This window comes from Rhamphochromis sp. 'chilingali', assembly GCF_963969265.1.
Source record: "Rhamphochromis sp. 'chilingali' genome assembly, chromosome: 3".
Taxonomy (NCBI): domain Eukaryota; kingdom Metazoa; phylum Chordata; class Actinopteri; order Cichliformes; family Cichlidae; genus Rhamphochromis; species Rhamphochromis sp. 'chilingali'.
In genome coordinates, this window is record NC_137931.1 from 4,850,271 (window position 1) to 4,871,552 (window position 21,282).

A 21,282-nucleotide genomic window follows, 5' to 3' on the forward strand; every position below is an offset into this window, starting at 1 on the left:
TGATGCGATCCAGCCCTAAATATATGCCATAGATCTCCAATCTAAGGAGATTGGATTTTGGGGGCAAGAGAAGCTGCAGAGAGGTGTGTAAGACTGCAGCTCTGCTTCCTGGTCCCAACTCTGAATAGTCACATTTTGTGGGATTTAATAATTTGGCCAGACTTTGAGATTTCTAAAAATGAGAGCTGCTCCATCCAGCTGGGATGGATGCCATCTCTCTTAACAAGACCCGGTTTCCTCCAGAAGGTTTCCCAATTATCTATGAAGCCCACATTGTTTTTTGGACACCACTCAGACAGGCAGCAATTTAAGGAGAACATGCGGCTAAACATGTCACTACTGGTCCGACTGGGGAGGAAACCAGAGAAAACTACAGAGTCCGACATTATTTTGGCAAAGTTGCACACCAATTCAAGACTGATTTTAGTGACTTCCGATTGACATAAACGGGTGTCATTACTGCCAACGTGAATTATAATTTCAGCTTTTGTAATGCTCGACCACTTCCTGCAGTACACGGTTATGCCTTTTGGCATGTGTAATGATCCTTTTGCAGGGAGCCGGGTAGTTGTGGGGGATTTGTATTCAGCTGCTCTCCCTGATCGTTTCCCAATGAAACCACCAAAGTTTCCTACCTGATTGGAACACTGCAGGGTAGAACCTCTGTTATGGGCTCAGGCTTATCTCTCTTCTCGTCCACTCCAGTTCTGCTCGTGTGATGAGTTTTTGGAGGAATTAAAGAAGACTGGCGGATTAAGGATGGCGGATTAAGCTCGAGGTCTTCCAAATGTGCTGTTTGCGTCAGATTCTGGGAGTGTCCCTCCGTGATCGTCTCAGCAACAGCGTGATACGTAGCCAATGTCACCAGCAGCCCTCAATGGAAGAGCTGATTAGGAAGCAACCACTGCAATGGTTTGGCCACATCTGCCACATAAGCAACCATTGCCTACCATATCACCTTTTGATGCAGTAGAACCCCGCTCACTGGAGAATCAAGCATGATGCGCTCAAGAAGACTTGGATCAAGCAAATTGGAGACGATCTTAAACAACGACATCTAACCCTCGAGCAAGCAAAGGTGAAGGCTAGAGACCACAAGGCCTGGAAGTGCATCATTGATCAAGATGGAAACCCTACTGCACCCACAGTGACGTATTGGCTTTGTTGACAACCTCCCCTGCCAATCCCCAGCAAGGGACAAAAGAAAAAGAAGTGCGGCGGATTACCTCAAAAATTTATGGTCAGCTGCAGCAGAGGTGGGTTGGCTGGATCGAGCATTGCAGGAGTATACATTCAAATACTAATTCAGACTAAGAGGGATTCACTCGCTTCTCGGGATGAGACTATGACCTTTGAAGAGTTAACCTCTCTTATGCTTTGTATTGACAGTCTCTTAAGGAAAAGGGTAATGGAGAAACACAACAGTTCCTGTTGGGCTTTGCCTCTTTTTCAGGGAGCTCTGTTTAGTTTTAGCAGCGGCAAGCTCCTCTCCTCCTTGCAGGTCCGCGCAAGGAGGAGAGGAGGACGGCAGCAAAAAGGAAGAACCTGGATATAAGAAAGTATTTTTCAAAGAAACCTGTAAGTCACTTAAAGCCAAGTTAACTCGTAAAATTTGTCCCTCATAATAACGTTACAGGCTATGCTAGGCTTTGGCCCACATCAGTCTGAAATTGTATTTTGATTGAAAGTGTCAGAGAAATCGGCAGCCTCGAGCAAGCCAGGATATTAGTTTACAGAGGCTGTTAAAATTACATGTCTAATGTTAAAATGTTGGTGAGACAATAATTACATTCTAATGGCACTGACATATTCATAGGGTTAATTTTTGAGACAAAATATCATGAGGTAATCTTGATTTTGCAAATATTCCACCTTGTAGTGCAGTTTGCACAAATTGTTTTTAAAATGCACTCAGCCTACAAACATTACTGACGAGTCAAGATGTGCACAAATTGACAGAAACACTGAAGCAGCTACACATTTTATTCTTATTGTGATGTATGTCCTATTGTCAAAAAGTCGATGGAACGTTTTGCATTGTCAAAGGCCACTGCGGGTGCCTTTGGCTTTATTTTGTAATACTGGAGTTATTTTTCTACGAAATTTTGAACTTTGAGAGTGTTTAAACAAGAGAGAGAAGTGTGGAAATGTTCGAGCCTGTCGGAGAAAAGTGTATAAAGTGTGCAGTGAGGGGTTTTACAGCCAAATTAAGTTAGCTACTTTCTATATTTCACCTATCGCGGGTTGGTTTTAGAACGTAACTACTGCGATAAACGAGGGACCGCTGTATAGCTAACTTCTACCGGTGCTTCATCCACAACTACAGTCAGGTAGCAGCAGCACACTCACACGACTTAACTCCACAAAGCTCCCCTTCACCTGGTCTCACGAAGCTGATAGAGCTTTTGCCAAACTCAAAGACTTGTTTTCATCTGCTCCAGTTCTGATTCACCCAGAGAGCCATAAGCCATTTATTGTAGAAGTAGATGACAATGGATCCTCTTTTAGGTCTGGAAGATGATATGATTATGAAGATGATACAGATTAATAAACAATCTATTTTTTGGGTGTAGTTTTTAATAAGATATTAACTTGAAAAAAATCACAGAGCACATTATGGGGAAAAGTAAAAAGGTACTTAATATTATAACATGTTTAGCAGGGTTGACAAATGGTCTGTCACGTTAATTTGCTCAAGAATAGATTTTGGACATGTAGTATATGGGTCAGTGGATAAAAATTGGCTAAAAAATTTGGATGTTATCCAAGCTCAAGCACTGAGACTTTGCTTAAGGGCAGTTAAAACAATGCCAATGTGTGCTTTACAAGTAGAATCAGAAGAAAGTCCACTATATATTAGAAGACAACTAGTTAATAGTTAACAATTGGATACAGGTCATAATAAAAGTCATCCTGTTAAGAAAGTGTTAGAGAATTGTTGGGAAAGAGAAAAGATTTTAAAAATAGTTTTGGGTGGGTTGGGGATAATAGAGCTAGAACATTTAAAGTATTAAATGCTTTACCATTTATTAAGTATTAAGAATAGAAGAATTACAACAGATATTTGTCAAGAATTTTATAATAGAGTGGTACAGTGACTATTTACAGATTTATACAGATGGATCGAAAGGTCACAGTTGCAGAAGGGAAGCCAGTTAAAATTGGAGACTCCAGTTAGAGAAATGAACATTTCAAAGGAAAATCGTTTTAACCTGGCCTGGAAGCTTTTCCTTTTAAAATAATCAAATGACACTGGAGGGAGGACTCGTTTTAATCAGGATTTATGTGGACTTGTTGTGATAAAAAGACTGGATTGGAAACTTTTGGTGTGCTGAGTTCAAGGAGCAACACCCTATTCTGGAATTCGCAGGTAACCAATGAGAGGAGTTCAAGACTTGAAGAAGAAGAGCTTGAGAGTTGAACTCCCAGGATCTGGTGTGGAAACCCATTCTCTAACAACACAAGGTCTGATAAGGTGGTTGGAAAGTCTTTCTCAGGAAGATGCAAAATTTGTATGTGCTTGGCTGCTTGTTCTTCTTAGTGACCACCTTTTCCTGTTTGTAACCAGGCTAATAATTTGGGCAGCTTTGGGCCTTGGATTGCAGACCGGAACTGTGTCCTCAGCCACCAATCTGCTTTGGAGGAAAAATAAATCTTGTGCACCTTATTTTCAGTGTGAGTGTGGTGGTTTTCTACCGGTCACTATTAGAACTTGTTACTTTCTTGGATGCCATTTTTCTGCCCATCTAACATACATGGTGTATTAGTTGGTAGTAAAGCAGCTCTCCTCTGCATGAATACTGCCTCCACCTGAGAGGTCAGCTATATCTGTAACTATGTGAAAGAGCAGAAGAGCAGAGAGCTGAAACTGATGGTGGTGGTCAGACACGTGACTTTATGTTCTTTTTGACATGAGCAGAGGAGGGAGGGTGAATGTGTTGGAGCTAAAGCTGCCTGGAAGGAGGAAAAGAGGAAGACCTCAGAGAAGATACATGGATGTAGTAAAGGACATGCAGAGGGTTGGTGTAGCAGAGGATGGATGGGGTGAAATTCAGGCAGGTGATCTGCTTTGGCGACCCATTAAAGGGGGCAGAGAATTAACTACATACATATTTATTTATTTATTTTTAAATATATTATTTATGTGACTTATTCATCCAAGAGCAACTTAGCTTCTGATACGAGTAGCAGGTACTAAAAAATAAAAATTACCAAGCGACGAAGAGGCTTTACTGAATTCTCAAAATGCAGAAAAATAACGATTTAGATGGATGATTAAAAGATTTCAGCCCTGCAAGGAATGCACAGATGACACTCTACTGCACTGGGAAGTTTTTGTACTTTACTTTGTGTTTATTTCACAGCTGGGAATTTCCACAAGGAAGGGACTAAGTGAAATTCTCTAATTTGTTTCTATGCATTGTATAATAGCCAGTGAGGGGACAGACATGGCAAATGGTGCAACATGTCAGACTGTGGGATTATACATTTGTTAGTTTTTCTAATGGCCTCTTGAAAAGGTAAGTTTTATTCCATATTGTCATTTTTGGTTTTTTAAGTTATTTATTGTGACAGGAAAACAAAACAAAACAAGAAGCTCCTAAAAAGGTCATAAATGTGAGAACTTTTCCAAAGAAATCTCAGTCAGTTATGCCTGAGACAGAGAGATGATTATAACAGAGTAAAGATAGCATTAAAATGTTGGTGACAGAAGTAATGCTAAAATCTCAACAAGCCAAAGTTACATACATGTTAAAGGGAAAGATCAAACAGTACTGAAATGAAGAAGTGGGCATTACGGGGCTTCCCCAGTGAAATAACTGAACTTGGAGCACAAAATAATAAATAACATACCAGTAATGCGTGGAGGGAAGGCTTCTGAGAAAATGTATAAGTTCACAGGGAATTTCTACAATAGCACGAGTTAGAGGTGGGCAGATTGATGCAGTTATCAATAGTATTGATACCAATGCTGGTATTGTTACTGGAGATATACTACTGCAATAGGATTGGTACTTTGTTTCTGTCCTGTAAGTTCAGTATGTACCTCACTGAATTCTGTTATGTAGTTGTTGTTTTTTTTTTTAAATGAAACATAAAACACGGACTATGAAAGCCTCTTATTTTGTTTGTGCAGCTCTAACAGCAGTGATACAAGCACAGCAGACTGTGCTGGTTGCAGTGGGAGAAGATGCTGAATTCAGCTGTCAGCTCTCGGAGACTAAATACATCCTTCAGGTCACATGACAGAAAATCTTACAAGATGTGGAGACAAATGTTGACACCTACAGCTTTACTGAATTTTCAAAATGCAGAAAAAAATGATTGAGTTTGCTGATTAAAACACTGATGAAACTCTGCACTGGGAAGTTTTTGTACTTTACTTGGTACAGTTGATCATTCTAACACGCCTTGGAATGTCCCACAAGGAAGGGAGATTCTTCCTTCCTTCGTGGACATTTGAGTTTTCAATAATTTGGCTATTGTACGACGTTGTTTCAATACGTGGTACAATAGCCAGTGGGGACACAGAGACGTGCACCATGTCAAACTGTGGGATTCTGTGTTTGTTTTTTCTTTTTATGGCCTTTTCAAAAGGTAAGTTTTATTCCGTATTGTTGTTTTTGTTTTTCAAAGTTATTTATTGTGACAAGAGAAAAAAAAAAGAAAACAAGAACCTTCACTCGTAATAATTAAAAATTGATCCTAAAATGTGAGAACTTTTCTCTGAAGTGACAAAGAGATTGTCTTTAGACAGAATTAGAGGGAGATACAATTACTGAAGAGTTTAGATTTTGTTTGAATGAGTGACAAAACGTTTCTCCCACTGAACACTCAGCCTAATAAAAAAGAACAAAATCAACTTTCTGTGTTGAGTTGTTCATCATTCAGATTAATGAGACTGTTTTGAGAGCTGTGTGAAAACAGCTTTAGACTGTTTTGTTAAAGGTTGCCCCATGCCTATTCATATTACGATGAAAGCAATAGATAAACCACATGTTTGTGTGTTATGTATGTATGGTTGGTAAATTAACAAAAATTGGGTTGTATGTGGCCTACAATGTAAAAGACGTTTCACAACCCCAATGTAGTTAAAAACAAGAAGGCACTCATTTCCATTAGACAGAGACGGAGTTCAGGTCATAAGTAGTTTACTGACAATTATTTAACATTTGAAATTAAAAGATCCGTCAGTCCATTCACATATATACTGTTCAGAGAAGGAATGTAGTTTAGAGCAAAGTGTAGTAGTGTGAAGTGGCTAAACACACTCACCAATTGTTCTAAAATAAACAATTTATCAAAACATTAACAGTCTTTCACACATACATACGGTTTATACACTATTTTAAAAAGAAGGGCTTGAAGACTTGATTGATTACAAAAAGTCTATTAAAATGTTCTGGGTAACCACAGAAATCTTAGTCAGTTATGTCTGAGAGAGAATGTTTATGACAGAAGTAATGCCAAAATCTCAACAAACCAAAGTTACATACATGCTAAAGAGAAAGATCAAACAGTGCTGAAATTAGGAAGTGGGCAATATAGGGCTTCCCCAGTGAAATAACTGATCTGAAATAATTGAGGCACAAATTAATAAATAACATACCAGTAATCCACAGAAGGGGAGGCCTCTGGGAAAATGTAGAAAATCAATGGGAATTTCTACAGTAGCACGAGTTACCAGTCAATACCAGTCCTGGTATTGGTTATGTTGAAGTGATGGGTTTTATAATTCATTTTTGGTCCACTGAAGGGATTGTTTTGTAACCCCAATATTGATATTTTGTAAATAAAAATATGACCTCAATTAAACCTTTAAATTCCCTGCACTTGTCATAGATATCTACATGATGTCCAAAAAATATACATCAAGTCCAAGGTTCTAATGTTGAACGCCATATTGATGTCCAGCTTAAATCATGGTTAGACCTCCAAATTGTTGAAAAAGTTCAAATGCAGTACAGACCTCCAGAATTGGTCATGGACCAACAGAACCAATATAAACATGATCTGTACATCTATCTGACTTTCTTTGTTTAGTTGGTAGCTAACTGAATTGTGTTACTTTTTATAGATTATAGAAAATGTACCTGAAACATACAGTATGAAACAATGAGTGTCAGGTTTATATTTATAGTCTACATCACATTTAACTGGTACCCACATGTCAATTTGTTTGAGCCTAAAACACAGACTACTCCATGACCCGAATTATTTTTTAATCCTTCCCATCAATACCTCTCAGTTCCACATCTCTAACTCGTGTTTTTCTCCATGCAGCTCTAACAGCAGTGGTCCAAACACAGCAGACTGTGCTGGCAGCAGTGGGAGAAGATGCTGAATTCAGCTGTCAGCTCTTGGACACTAAAGACGTCCTTCAGGTCACATGGCAGAAAATCTCACGTGATGTGGAGACAAATGTTGCCACCTACAGCAAGTACTATGGTCAGAGAGTGAATGATGGCTTTAACGATAAAGTCAAGTTTAAATACACTGAACTACAGAACTGCTCCATAGTCATCAGGAATGTGACGGAGCAGGATGAAGGATGCTATCACTGTCTGTTTAACACTTATCCTGAAGGCTCCTTCACAGGTAGACCCTGCCTCCAAGTCTATGGTAAGAACTTTTACCTTAATGTGATTAAATGCACCAGAAGCTGGTTTATTCTTGACAACATGGTCCTTATAACATATTTCCTGATCCTTCACAGAGCTGCATGAACCTGTTGTTGATGTCAGAGAGTCAAACTCTACTGAAGAGTGGGTTGTTTCCTGTTCAGCCACTGGTCGACCTGCTCCCACTGTAACACTGAGTGTCTCACAACAAGACCTCAGCTTCTCACAGTACAACACTGTCAGTGTGTCCAACACCAACGCTACATTCACTGTCACCACTACAGCTGTGCTCTCAGGTTCATGTAAACACAACACACAGGTGGGATGTGCAGCACGAGTGCTCTCTGCTCCTCACAGAGAGGTGATGGAGACGATTCCTGAGGTCCAAAAAACATCTGTTGGTGGTGAGAAACTCTTTCTGTATACCACAGACTAGACTAGAGACGGATGATACTTGGGTAAATTTGACTGGGATCTAATAACAATGACTTCAGTACTTCATGAGTGATGTATTATTGTTGGTCAGCGTCACGTTCTTCTGTTTTTTTCACAGATTTTCCCTCAATCACTGTAATAGCTGCAGCAGTGCTGGTGTTGGGGTTTGTCTTTTTCTGTTGCTCCACTATGCTGCTTGAAGAAAAGTTACCTTTTCACTTTCTAGTATGTCGTTTTGTAATGTGTCTTATCTTATTAACATGATAGTGATTTATTGATTCTAACCCTAAATCTATCTAGTAATGTCTGCACATATTTTCAGTACTGATTTTAAAGTGTTTTAATCCTTCTCTCACTCAGGGAACCAAATAAGGATTCAAATACTTCAAAAGTCAACCAATGACATTGATGTGTAAGACTATTTAATAATTATTTATTTTTTATATTTCATTTATTCATTCATTCTTTGCACTGTGATTTAACCCATCTTTGTGTAAAGCAGGGGTGTCAAACTCCAGGCCTTGAGAGCCAGCGTCCTGAAGCTTTTAAATGTATCTCTGCTGCAACACACCTGAATAAAATTATTAGGTCATTAGCATGACTCTACCCTACTCAAGTAAATTTAAATAAATGTAAGTACATACCACCAGGTAGCTCCACTCGTACCCAGTGTAACGGGAAGTGAGAGGGTTAGGTTTTGGCGCTTTGAATGTTCAGTTGTGTGATGCAGCGATTAATGTTTGAGTAAAATATTGGGCTCCCTCGTGTCTTCCCTACATTCCTCCACAATGTACGTTTTTGCAAAAATGTACTTCTAGAAGTACTTTTATTACACGATGTTCATTCACTCATGAGCTGCTGCAACATGAATCAAATGGCTGAACTGCCACCTTGGCGTGCAGTCAAGTTCTACAGTCTGCTAATGATCTAATAATAAGTATTAATATTCCTCACTCACCTTACTAAATGTTTGTTAACACAGCCAGAAACATTTGCATCACAAACACAGACTAGTATTTATTAGCAGAAGCTTTTGGGTGGTTGCTCTCAAACCTGTGTACAAGTTTAAGCATTAATGGTCCCGTCACTGATTTCCAGGTATCCAATGTCAGGGCTAACAGATGGATTCAGACGCAGGCAGCGTTCTGGCAAGCAAAGGGTTGACAATTTATTAACACAGAGGGAAACCACAGTGATGTGTATATACAGTGAATGGGGCAGGGCTTCAGGGCTCCAGGGGAAGGAATCCACACTCGCTCTCCACTCGGCCCAAACTCCGCCACTCCTCTTCTTACGCACACTCGCTTCTCCACAGCCACTCTCGCTCCAATTTCCACTTATGTTGACACACACAGGGATCACAGGTCAGGGTCCGCCACCAGTTCTGGGGAGATCTAAACACAAAGAGTCCAATTAGATCAATACGCCACGCAACACTGAGAGAGTTTGTCTTAGGAGAGCTGAGAGCACGAACATGGGAGGTTCAACATTCCAGTGCCGAATACTCCGTGCCACAGCGTTAAATAGGCAAGGGGGACGCCGCCTGATCAGCAACAGGTGTAGAAATCACCACAGATGCGTGGGCCAAGGGTGAGAGCCCACAATGAGCTCCACCCAGGGAAGCAGGAGAGAAAACAAAACAAACCTGTGGCCAACATGAGCGAGCCGGAGAGGCACAGGGACCATGACAGCCAATACCAAGTGCACAAGTTCACCCCAGATGGTTCCTCTTCTCTGTAACTTGGAGGATGTGGAGTAGGCTGTATTTTAATCAAAGACATATCAATCATTCAATCAATCAATCAATCAATCAATCAATAACCATGTCTAAAAACAACACAGGTTGACCAAAGTGCTGTACACAGTAAAAGAAAAAGTAAAAAGTAGAAACAAATACACACAATGAACAAAACAAAAAATAATCCCAAATTTCGTTTTTTTTTTTCTGAAGGGGTCAAACACTTTTATGCAAGAATGACAGCGAGGTGAAAAACCTTCACCCGCAAGAAAACTCGAGCTGTGACTCGTAGTACGAACACACACCTCACAGTAACACACTTTAATTGTTTAATGTGAACTTTTTGCCAAGCTAGCTAATCCTGACCAACACACCAGACACAGAAGATAAAGGAACGATGTTTTACTGTTAGAGACAGAAAGGTTAAAACATTTTGGCAGAGGGCTAAAATTACCCAAAAAGAAATTCCATTTGACCAAAAACACTTAATTTTTAAAAAATTAAGTATATAGTTATGAATAATGAACAAATAATTAACAAACTGGGGTTTATAAATCGTGTAACACATCCTTATGGTAAGAAATTTTACCTTAATGCGTTACATGTGTTAGAAGTCAATGTATCTTTAACAATATACTCCTTATTTTATATCTCCTGATCCTTCACAGAGCTGCATGAACCTGCTGTTGATGTCAGAGAGTCAAACTCTACTGAAGAGTGGGTTGTTTCCTGTTCAGCCACTGGTCGACCTGCTCCCACTGTAACACTCAGTGTCTCACAACAAGACCTCAGCTTCTCACAGTACAACACTGTCAGTGTGTCCAACACCAACGCTACATTCACTGTCACCACTACAGCTGTGCTCTCAGGTTCACGTAAACACAGCACACAGGTGGGATGTGCAGCACGAGTGCTCTCTGCTCCTCACAGAGAGGTGATGGAGACGATTCCTGAGGTCCAGCAGACGTCAGATTATCAGTGATGGTGAGAAACTGAGATGCAATAACAATGCATTGTGGTAGTATGCATTTTCTCTTTGATCAATAATTGATGTATTCATTTTGATCAGTGTCACATTTTTCCTGCTTTTTCAAGTTTCCTCCTGGATCATTGTATTAGCTGCAGTATTGGTGATGATGGTCTTTGTCAGCGTTGCTGCTCTGCAGTAGGCTACTCTTTACAGAAAAAGATGAGATAACTTTCATTTTTGATTTCTTGTCATTTTTTTCTACACCAAAATCTATCCAATAATATCTGCATAACATTTTCTACTTGTGATTTAGTTATTAATTCTTTGCTTCATGATTCAATCGGTCTTTGTCTAGTATTAAATTTTATGTTTCCCATTTTATCCCACTGGCTTTAAAGTGTTTCACCAGATTTTTACGAAGTATTTCCAGTCTTTTGTTGTCTCTGTCCCAAATGTTCTGAAATGTGTTGCATGTATTAAAAGAAGTTGGACTTTACCAAAAAATGTACAATGTACTTATAAACTTACATTTATGAAAGCTGAACAAACATTGATATACTTAACTTTTGTAACAGTGAAAGGCGATCTGTTTTTATTGATAAATATATATGTTTGCATTACTGTTATTTGGATTGCCATGTTAGAACGTAGCAAACAACATTGTTTGTTCCTCTATGGTTTCTTATTTTTTACAAATTTAAATGTTTTTTGTCAAAAGATTAATAATTTCATATTGAGGTCAGACGGTCAGCAGTTTTGATGTTTTTGCAGAGATTTTATTTTTTGCAAAATAGCACAAGTAAACATTAAAAGTAGTTCCTAAATCAAGGCATTTATTATTAAGGCGGCCATTATTATGGCCCTGTGTGGAAAAAGTGATTGCCCCCTAAACCTAATAACTGGTTGGGCCACCCTGAGTAGAAACATCTGCAATAAAGCGTTTGGGATAACTGGCAATGAGTCCTTTATGAGGTGGTGGAAGAATTTCTGCCCACTCATCTTTGCAAAATTGTTGTAATTCAGCCACACTGGAGGGTTTTTGAGTATGGACCACCTTTCCAAGGTCACAGCACCTCAATCAGATTCACGTATGAACTTTGGCTAAGCCATTCCAAAGTCTTTATTTTGTTTTACTTAAGCTGCTTAGAGGTGGACTTGTTGGTGTGCTTTGGATCAAGTGCACTTCAGCTTGTGGTCGTGAACAGATGGCCAGACATTCTCCTTCAGGATCCCAGAAACTGGATTCTGTTCATCTTGACGTTGCATCTCCAGACTGAGAGATCTCAATTACTTTGTTTCTTATTTGCTTCTGAATTTCCTTGGATTGCGCCATGATGTGTAGTTTTTGAGGATCTTTTGGTCTACTCTACTTTGTCAGACAGGTCCTATTTAAGTGACTGATTCAGCACAGGTTTGGCAGTAATCGGGCCTGGCTATGACTATGGAAAAATTGTATATTTTCTATTGATAAATGCAAATATTTTATGTCTGTTATGTGCATTGCCGTGTGGAGAATATAAGGAAAAAAATTGTGTGGTTTACATTGTTTCTTCCTCTTAGATTTCTTGATTTTTTTTTTTTAAATTGCAATAACTTTATGTTAATTTCAGTGCACTTTCACATTTCTTTAAATTCAAACTACAGTCCTGTGAATAACTAGAAACACTTCTAGCAGCACGAATGTGAGGTAATTGTTTTCTGCTTGACTTTATCAGTCTCTCATATTGTTGTGGAGGAATGTTGGCCCACTCTTCATTACAACGTTGCTTCAGTTCTTTGAGGTTTGTGGGCATTTATTTAAGCACAGCTCTCTGAATGTCCCAGGTTGAGGTCTGGACTTTGACTGGACTTTGCTTTTCAGCTATTCTGCTGTAGATTTGCTGCTGTGTTTGGGATCATTGTTCGACTGCAAGACCTAAACTTTACCTATTAAACAGTTAACTCTGTATTTTACACTTTATGTGAATATTGTTGCAGATTTCAATTATTAATGTTTTTATAACTTTGTTCTTTCTTATATTTAATATTATACAATATTTATACTTCATGTCTCTGTCTTCTTTTGAACACTCCAGCACAGCATCACTATAACTTTGTCCTCACTGACAATAAAGCTGTTTTATATATTTCGTTGCAAATGTTTCAAGCAATTTGTAGCTGTATCTTAAGATATTTTGTTAATAATATAGTATTTTATATTGTTTTTTTCCCCATATTTGAGAAATATTTAACATGTAAAAGTCTGTTTATGTACAATTTGGTGATATTAGCCCTGATTATTGGAGGAACTTGTACATGAAGCAGATTTCTGAGACTTCAGATTTGAAGGTTGTTGTCATATAATCTAAATGATGGCAGATTAACGTTCCCTACCTCTGTCCTACAACCACAGGACTCCTTTGCATTCGACTGATAGAAATTTCAAGCTCAGTGTTAATGAAGATTTCAAAGGCCTTAGTGCAGGGGTAGGGAACGTCTAAAACCTGCAGGGACGCCCTCGAGGCCTGGAGTTCCCTACCGCTGCCTTAGTGTGAAAGGAATGAAGCTGTAGCGCCTCCCAGTGGTTGAAAAGAGGTACACAAGAGGTTTTTGCAATCAGCTGGGACAAAGGTACATTATGAGAATAATATCTCTGACAAACCTCTACCTCAATTAAAAGATGCATTTTGATTTACATGAATGCATTTCATCTTCTCTGCAAAGGCTACACAACCTTCTTTGCCATTTGAGTGTGTCCAGTCTAGCTGAAACCAGCTCATTACTGATGGCATAAAAACGATCTGTGAGGTAACATTTTTACTGTCATTCATTCCTGTTGAAAACTTGTCACGTGTTTGCTTAGGTTCTTCTCAATAATCCTCCCGTATCCTGTGTAAAAACTACCCGAGCTTAAATTATACAGACTGCCGGGAGGGGCGAGACGGTAGTTCCATGTGTCATTTTCTGTCTCTCTCTCAATGTCGAGTCTGCGTCTTAGTGTGATGGTTTCTTGTTCCTGTTTTATTGTGAAGGTCTGTGTCTCATGTGAGTGTGTTCAGTTTTACCTCTGTCTCGTCTTGTTGATTATTCCCAGCTGTGTCCACCACCTGTGTGTAATTCCCCTGTATTTCTCTGTGTATTTAAGTCGTGTCCTCTGTCATTGTAGTTGCTGGTCCGTCTGTGTATCCACCATGTCTCACCCGTGTGTTCTCCCTGCTGTCCATCTCCTCTGCTCGTTCTTGTCCAGGTTTGTGCTCTGTAGTTTAGTTGTTTCCAGTCTAGTTTAGTTCCTGCTCCATTTGCTGTTTGTCCATATTTATTTTTGTGTTCAATAAACCACCTTCACTTCTCCACTACTGCCTGCGATTGGATCCTCATTTATTATTTTCACACGGCTCTCCTTACCCGCCGTGACAGTACGGACCAGCCAGATATGGATCCAGCGGCAGTCACCCCACCTAGGGAGCTTCAGGAGGCCGTTATCGACTCTGCTTCTAAATTGATTTACCAACTGTTAGAGCATGAGGGAGAAGCGTCTCTTTACACTGTGGAAGCCAACCTACAACACCTTATTTCCAGTTACCCCTGGTTATTGGACTCACTGCATCTGCTCGTACAGAATTTTTGTTCTTCACGAGCTTCACCTACACCCCCCCCGCCGCTACCGCTCACCTGCTCAGTGATATCATCAGTGACAAGTCAGGTGATAGAGGCTAATGCAAAATGGTGTTTCAGTGAGGCAGAATTTATTATGACAATACATTTTTTTTAAATACTCAGTATGAATTAAACAGGTTAAAGGTCAATGCTCTGTTGTAATATATGATATGATTGACAGCAGCCCAGCAATATCAGTAAAACGCAAATTAGCCACATGGTGCAATGTAAGGAGCTCTGTGATTGGTTAGGAAAGGACAGACTGGCTACCTCGATTTTTCTTCACTGCACATTGATCCATAGCTTTGCTCTGTAAAGGCTAACAAAGTGCTTTTGCTTTACAAAGACATTCAGCGTCGGTATTCACTCTTTTAAAATGCCACTGAACACTGGAGTGAAATGGAGCCCTGATCCTCAGAGTTTTATTGTTGCTAACATTTCTTATAGATAGCACAGATAGTGCCCCACTGCAGTAATCACTCATGTCTAGATATTCCTGTTAAAACGGAGTTTTTCCTCCCCACTGTAACATGGCAAACATAGCAAACGAATAATCCAGCTGAAGCTTCAGACAGCCGTCAGACAGTGAAACACTGCCATCTGCTGGACTCCAATAACAAAGACGCTGCTTTGACGGGTGAGGGAGTTTCAACAAGTCTGCAACGACTCAAGCATCAAACTACTAAGGGTGGGGGAAAAAATCGATACTGCGTAGTATCGCGATATTTTGTTTGCCAATAATGTATCGATACAGGGACAGCAGACATCGATATTTTGTTCCAAAAACTTCCAATCCACCAGATGGTGCGGTTGAGCTTTTTCTCTAGTGAGGTCAGCAGAGGTTAGGTCAGCACATGGGAAAATTGATCAAACAAAGATGGAGGAAGAAAAAGAGATCAGAAAAGCGCCATCTGCGTTTAAATCAAACGTCTGGACGTACTTTGGATTTTTTAACAAGGATGGAACAAATGAGATGGATATGACACACGGGATTTGCAAGGTGTGTCGTATGAAAATAAAGTACTCTGGGAATACTACGAACATGAGGGCCCATCTTACACGGCACCATCCAAATATAGCATTAACCGCGGACGGGAAAGCTAGCTCTGAATCAGCTCCACTGAAAAATCAACCAACGCTGGACACTCTTAGCTTAGCAAAGCTATCTCCCAATTCAGAGCGAGCTAAGAAAATAACACAATCTATCACGTACTTCATCTGCAAAGACCTGCGTCCTTACAACATTGTGGAAAACGAGGGCTTTTCTTACATGATCAAGACGCTGGAACCCAGGTATGTGATACCATCACGATGTTTTTTCGCCGACACAGCCGTACCCAATCTCTACATAGATGTGAAGCGTAAAGTTGAGGAAAGTTTGAGCACAGCAGAAAGGGTTGCATTAACTTGCGACGCATGGACCTCGCGGGCTGTGGATTCATATGTGACTATAACAGCTCATTATCTCACAGCGGACTGGCAACTGCTGTCTTACGTTCTCCAAACTCGAACATTACATGAAAGTCACACCGGAGCGAACATTGCAAATCTCCTGCAAAATGCAGCACAGGAATGGGGGATTGCCGACAAAAATCTTGTGGTTGTCACCGACAATGCTTCTAATATGACAATTGCCACTCAGCTAGCGGGATACCTGCATGTGAAGTGTTTCGCCCATACGCTCAATCTGGCATCACAACGAGCCTTAAACCTGCCTGCAGTAGCCAGGGTCTTGGGGAGAGTGCGGCGCATAACTGGGTTTTTCAATAGAAGCACAGTGGCAAACCACACTCTGGAGCAAAAACAGAAAATGTTACAGCTCCCGACTCACAAGCTCAAGACCGACGTCTGCACGAGATGGAACAGTGCTTATGACATGCTCCAGCGTTTCCTTGAACAACAACCTGCAATTTGTGCAGCGCTGCTGTCTCCCGAAGTCAGAAAGAGTAGCACATATCTTTACTCTAAATGAGACGGATATTGGGAACACTGAAGAAATTGTCCGGGCCTTGAAGTCAATGCAAGTCGCGACTACTGTGATGTCTGAGGAAAAGAATCCTACTCTGTCTCTCGTAGCACCGCTGCTAGCACAGCTGTTGCACGACACCCAAGACAACATTGGTGACACAGCACTGGTCAGAAACATCAAGCAAAGTATCAGTCAAGATCTTAAGAAGAGATATGCCAGCACAGTCGAGAGGAACACCCTCTACACAGCATCAGCTCTCGACCCACGCTTTAAAACCCTGCCATTCCTGTCACTGGAGGAAAGACAGGAAACCTATGCCAGAGTGGTTGCTGAGGCTATAACCCTTCAGGTAAGCAAACATTCTGGTGTTATAATTTAAATAACTTACAATATTAGTAGATCGGTGATATTTTTGTCATATTGGTAATATTCTATTTAACAATTAAATACATTAATTATAATTTGCTAACATATTACTGCATACTAAAAGATATGAAATATTTATTTTCTCCCTCTCTCTGTATGTGTGTGGGTTTTCTACAGGAAGAAAAGAGGCAGCAGCCCATCTGTGAGCCAGAAGCCCATGAACATCATGAGAAACCCGACGAGACTGAACAAAATCCCAGACCCCCTCTCATACCAGCCAAGATGAGGAAGTCTCGTGGGTTAACAGACTTGCTTGGTCAGACTTATGGTGATGTTGGAGCCCCACCAAAATCATTATCTGCCACAGCTGAGGAGGAGGTGAAAAGATACCAGGAGGTCACATCACTGGCACTCACAGAAGACCCACTAAGCTGGTGGAAATCCCATGAGGAAGTCTATCCTTTCCTGGCCACGCTGGCAAAAAGATACCTTTGTATCCCAGGTACTAGTGTCTCGGCTGAAAGAGTCTTCTCAACCGCTGGAGACATCGTCACAGCAAAACGGAGCACTCTGACTTCAGAGCATGTTGATCAGCTCCTTTTTCTGAGCAAGAATGCTGACATTGCTTCACTGTCCAAATGTGTTTAACTTTTTAGGGCAGCAACAAACAGGACAGTTTACTTATTTTAATTTAATAAATGTTTTATTTTATTTAAATTTAAAACTTTTTTATTTAATGTAAAATTATATTTTATTATAAGCTATAATTGTACCAGATAGTTATGTTCAGTTAAGTTGGTTACTAGACTGTTATACAAACCGTTCACTTTGTCAGCAATAAAACTGACTGACATGAGAGAAAGACTGAGTGTGAGACTTTATTATTAAAATAAAATGAATAATGATAAAGTTTACCTTTATGGACAAAATCTGCAGTAGAAAAAATATGTGATAAATCACAAAATATTGTATTGCAATACCCAGAATATTGCAAAAATATATTAAAAAAAAAAAATCGCAATAATATCGTATCGTGAGTTAAGTATTGTGATAATATCGTATCGTGGGGTGTATGGTGATTCCCACCTCTACAAACTACAGAACTATTATAGTGGACATGGTGCTCTAATGACTGCTTCATTAACGCAGGTCAGAAAGGATCAAACATATCAATAAATTATAAAACACAAAACGTCTCTTATTGCCCAGGGCACAGGAAGTGAGTGACCACTTAAGTGTGTTCAACAGGAAGCTAAAAGTTGTTAGCTGTTAAAGTGTTCAAAAAACAGCAGGAGCTCGGTGTGAGGCCACAGTGGGCCAAAATACACACACAAGATGACCTCCAGCAAGGACAAAATGTATCTGGACGTCTCTGTGAGCATGTGTCTCACTGTGTAAGTGTAGCACAGTGTCTGTGTGTGCATGGCTGGGCAAGAGAGACAGCACAACTGAAAGCCAGCACTCAGACGAGGACCCGGTGCATCGTCTGTCTCATCTCAGCCAGTTTACTTACAAACTCTTTAAGTTTGAATTTTAAAGCCGACAATGTGCACAGGGCAGTGATATTTCAAATGAAGGTAAACTATTCCAATCTCTGCAGCCCCAATTGTGTATCTCACACACACACACACACACAGTCCTGAATTCATTACTGAAGTCTCATCCAGACATTCAATGTGCTGTGTAATTAAATTGAGACGTGGGGTCAAAATTCCCACCTAGATTGAGTGAGATGAAATAGAAATCGGCTCTCCTCTAACTGACTTTATAGAAATAATTACATCAGCTGCATTTATAACTGTTATTAAATAACAGCAGCACACGAGAACTAAAGTGTAATCCCAGCACATTTCGCTTCGCTTGCACTGATTCTTTAGAGATGACGACCGTGGTGGGTAATTAAGGGCAAACAATATACAAGTGGCGTGAAAAATGGAGGCTGCATTACCTTTCCAAAGCTTCCTTTCCCGATGGCCCGCAGTATCTGGAAGTGGTCAAAGTTTACTGTGGAGAAAATGAGAAGCAGTTAGTGAGAACGTGTCAGTTTGAGCTGAGCTATAAAACAGGGAACATGACATGTACAGCACTGTGCAAAAGTCTTGAGCCATCCCTCATTTGCTTCCAGGGATCCGGACTTCCCTGTAATCTTTAAAGTGGTATTAAGGAATAGCTCTCCAGGCTTTTTAAAGAGTTTCTGATTTTTAATCCAGGGCTTGTATTTGACCACTTTTTGTCTGTTAAGACCCTTCACACTAATCTCTGAAACATTCAAACATAAACAGACACCTAAGTCACGGAAAGGACCAGAAAACTTAACAAAGAACCAATTTTAAATTGTATCTGTACACATTTACTTGCAGCCTATTGCAAAAAAACAAAAGCCCACATCATTTGTTCTCACTTCTTTAGTTGAAGAATGCAGTTAATAACACCGTTAACACAGACTGACCTGGCAAAACACGAAAAAATAAGGGGGTGGTTCAAGACTTTTGATCGGTACTGTATGACAAATGCAAATGTGCACTTCACAATGTATCGCTGCACTTCGGCAGTACTGTGCAGATTAAATGTTTTTTCCTTCCCGATGCATGTGAAAGGTTAAGACTTACATCTCCAAATGTACTGGAACTGATTTGAACCAGAGGACTCAGCCACACTGTTACTATGTACTGCATAAACACGTTTACCGATGAAGGTAAATCAGACGCTGTCCTGACTGTGTGGCTAAATTTTGTGCTGAAAGCATCAAATCAATTGAATATGATTAACTTGCTATGAGAGGTTTTTACTCCAAGTGTGACTTTTTCTGGCTTCATACACCTTTCAGGGTCAAATTCAAGCACTTTGTAAGCACGTTTAATGTCCATTTTCAACATTTTCCAGCACATTACCATAAAAAGGATGCATATTTCACTTCGCATCACCTGAGTAAGACCACGTGAAAGGCCAAATTAATAAGTCTTCTCATCAGATATTGATGCTTCTTTCTTATGTGACACAAAAAACAGGAGGAGACAGATCTTTGCTTGTGTTGTTTTTTAAGTTCATTCATTCAAAACTAACTGTAAGACGCTTAACTACATTGCAGTCTGTGTTATTGTTGTAGACCTAATTATCACCTTTAAAGTGTTTGTGCTAATAACATCATGTAGAGTAAGACAGGCATAGAGAACAGCACTGACTGGGAGAGGCTTTGAACACATGACATACTCAGATCAATTCAACACTTTAGACTTTAAAAATGCACAAGCGTCTTTCAAAAACCCATTTATTTAATCTATCATCATTGATATTATTATGTACAGTTAGAATGTACTGTTCATCTCCCTTAAATAAACAGGCAGCCTTAAAGTGTGAAATAGTCACTTGTCTACTGTCTCAGTGGCTGATAGTGCCCCACAGGCCTCAATGTCAGCTCGAAGCCATTATGTTTCAATTGTTTAATGATAAACAGATTTTGAATGAAAGCCAGGAAACTTCGCTAGCACAAAAAAGTGCCTATTCTTTCTTCCCATATGGTTCAGTCATATTACCGTCATTTCCCCCTAAGCTGTTCCCAAAGACACCAGGTTAATACTTGAAAAGGCTGCAGCGATACACAAAAATATCATCAATATTCTGTTTACTTGGTGACAACGTCGCTTTTAGCCTTCAATCAGAAAGCCTGACGTTGGCTAGTTAAGCATCGGGCTAACGTTTAACGCTTTCACTTGAGGGAAGTAACTCGTATTACTGCTACTGCTGTGTAATCTTGGTTCAATTCACAGCATATTCTACAAGTTACCCTGCAATAACTAACTGTTAGAATAGCGCCACCGTATTGTATCGCACTGAGTGCACTTCAATCCTTTGTCCCGCGAGTTTGCTAGCTAGCAAAATAATAATACCAATTTTAAACAAATAACATGTGTAACGTACACACTCGAGAAAATTATTTACTAGTACTTACGCAACTCCCCCGTTGTGAAAACGTACAAATCCTTCTTGTATTTTTCGTTTTCCAGCAAACACTCATTAAAACGGCCTCCAGGCACATTAGCGCACTCACCCCCGACTGATCAGGGAGGGGGTGGGGGGTCACACATTGAAACAGACTAACGTGCAGAGGTACAGCCCAGGCAGACAAATGTTGCTTTTAGACTTTGCGACTCGTTTTATTTCTCTATCTGATAAGAAAACTATTCAATCAGATAGTTCTTTGTGGTGAATGAAATACGGTTACAGTTTCAAGAAGTTTTAAGCACCAAATCCGAAATCCAAGCACTGCAATATTAAAATCCAATTCAATTTCTTGTTTGCTCCGAAATCTACGACATGACTATATACAGAAAAGCTTGACATGGTATGCAAAAAAAAATTCCGAAGACAATACAAATACAAATACATGAACAAAAAATGTTTTAACTGTCAGTTATGTCATTTTAAAATTTTCCAAAACTAACATTTTCTTTGATTGACTGATATTAAATGGATTAGGGTCAAGTTTAGTGTGAACAATATTACACAAACAAGCACGTGTGTGCGCATGCGCACATATTAGAATCCC

The 21,282-nt window shown here is 39.8% G+C and overlaps 1 protein-coding gene and 1 long non-coding RNA gene across 2 annotated transcripts in view; one reads left to right on the top strand and one right to left on the bottom strand.

Moving 5' to 3' along the window:
- LOC308394606 (OX-2 membrane glycoprotein-like) overlaps window positions 1–12,899 on the top strand; it is a 36,431-nt gene extending 23,532 nt beyond the window's left edge. Inside the window, exons 2-3 of the mRNA XM_080879007.1 lie at window positions 7,285–7,623; window positions 10,464–12,899. Coding sequence (XP_080735133.1) covers window positions 7,285–7,623; window positions 10,464–10,777 — 653 coding nt within the window. The 3' untranslated portion in view covers window positions 10,778–12,899. The remainder of the gene's footprint in view (window positions 1–7,284; window positions 7,624–10,463) is intronic.
- Window positions 9,106–21,061, bottom strand: LOC308394608. The gene is made up of 4 exons (XR_013971254.1): window positions 20,686–21,061; window positions 18,685–18,740; window positions 9,703–9,817; window positions 9,106–9,451 (listed from the first exon to the last, which is right to left on the bottom strand). It is a non-coding gene; the product is annotated as an uncharacterized lncRNA (long non-coding RNA).
- Between the last annotated feature and the right edge of the window lie 221 nt (window positions 21,062–21,282).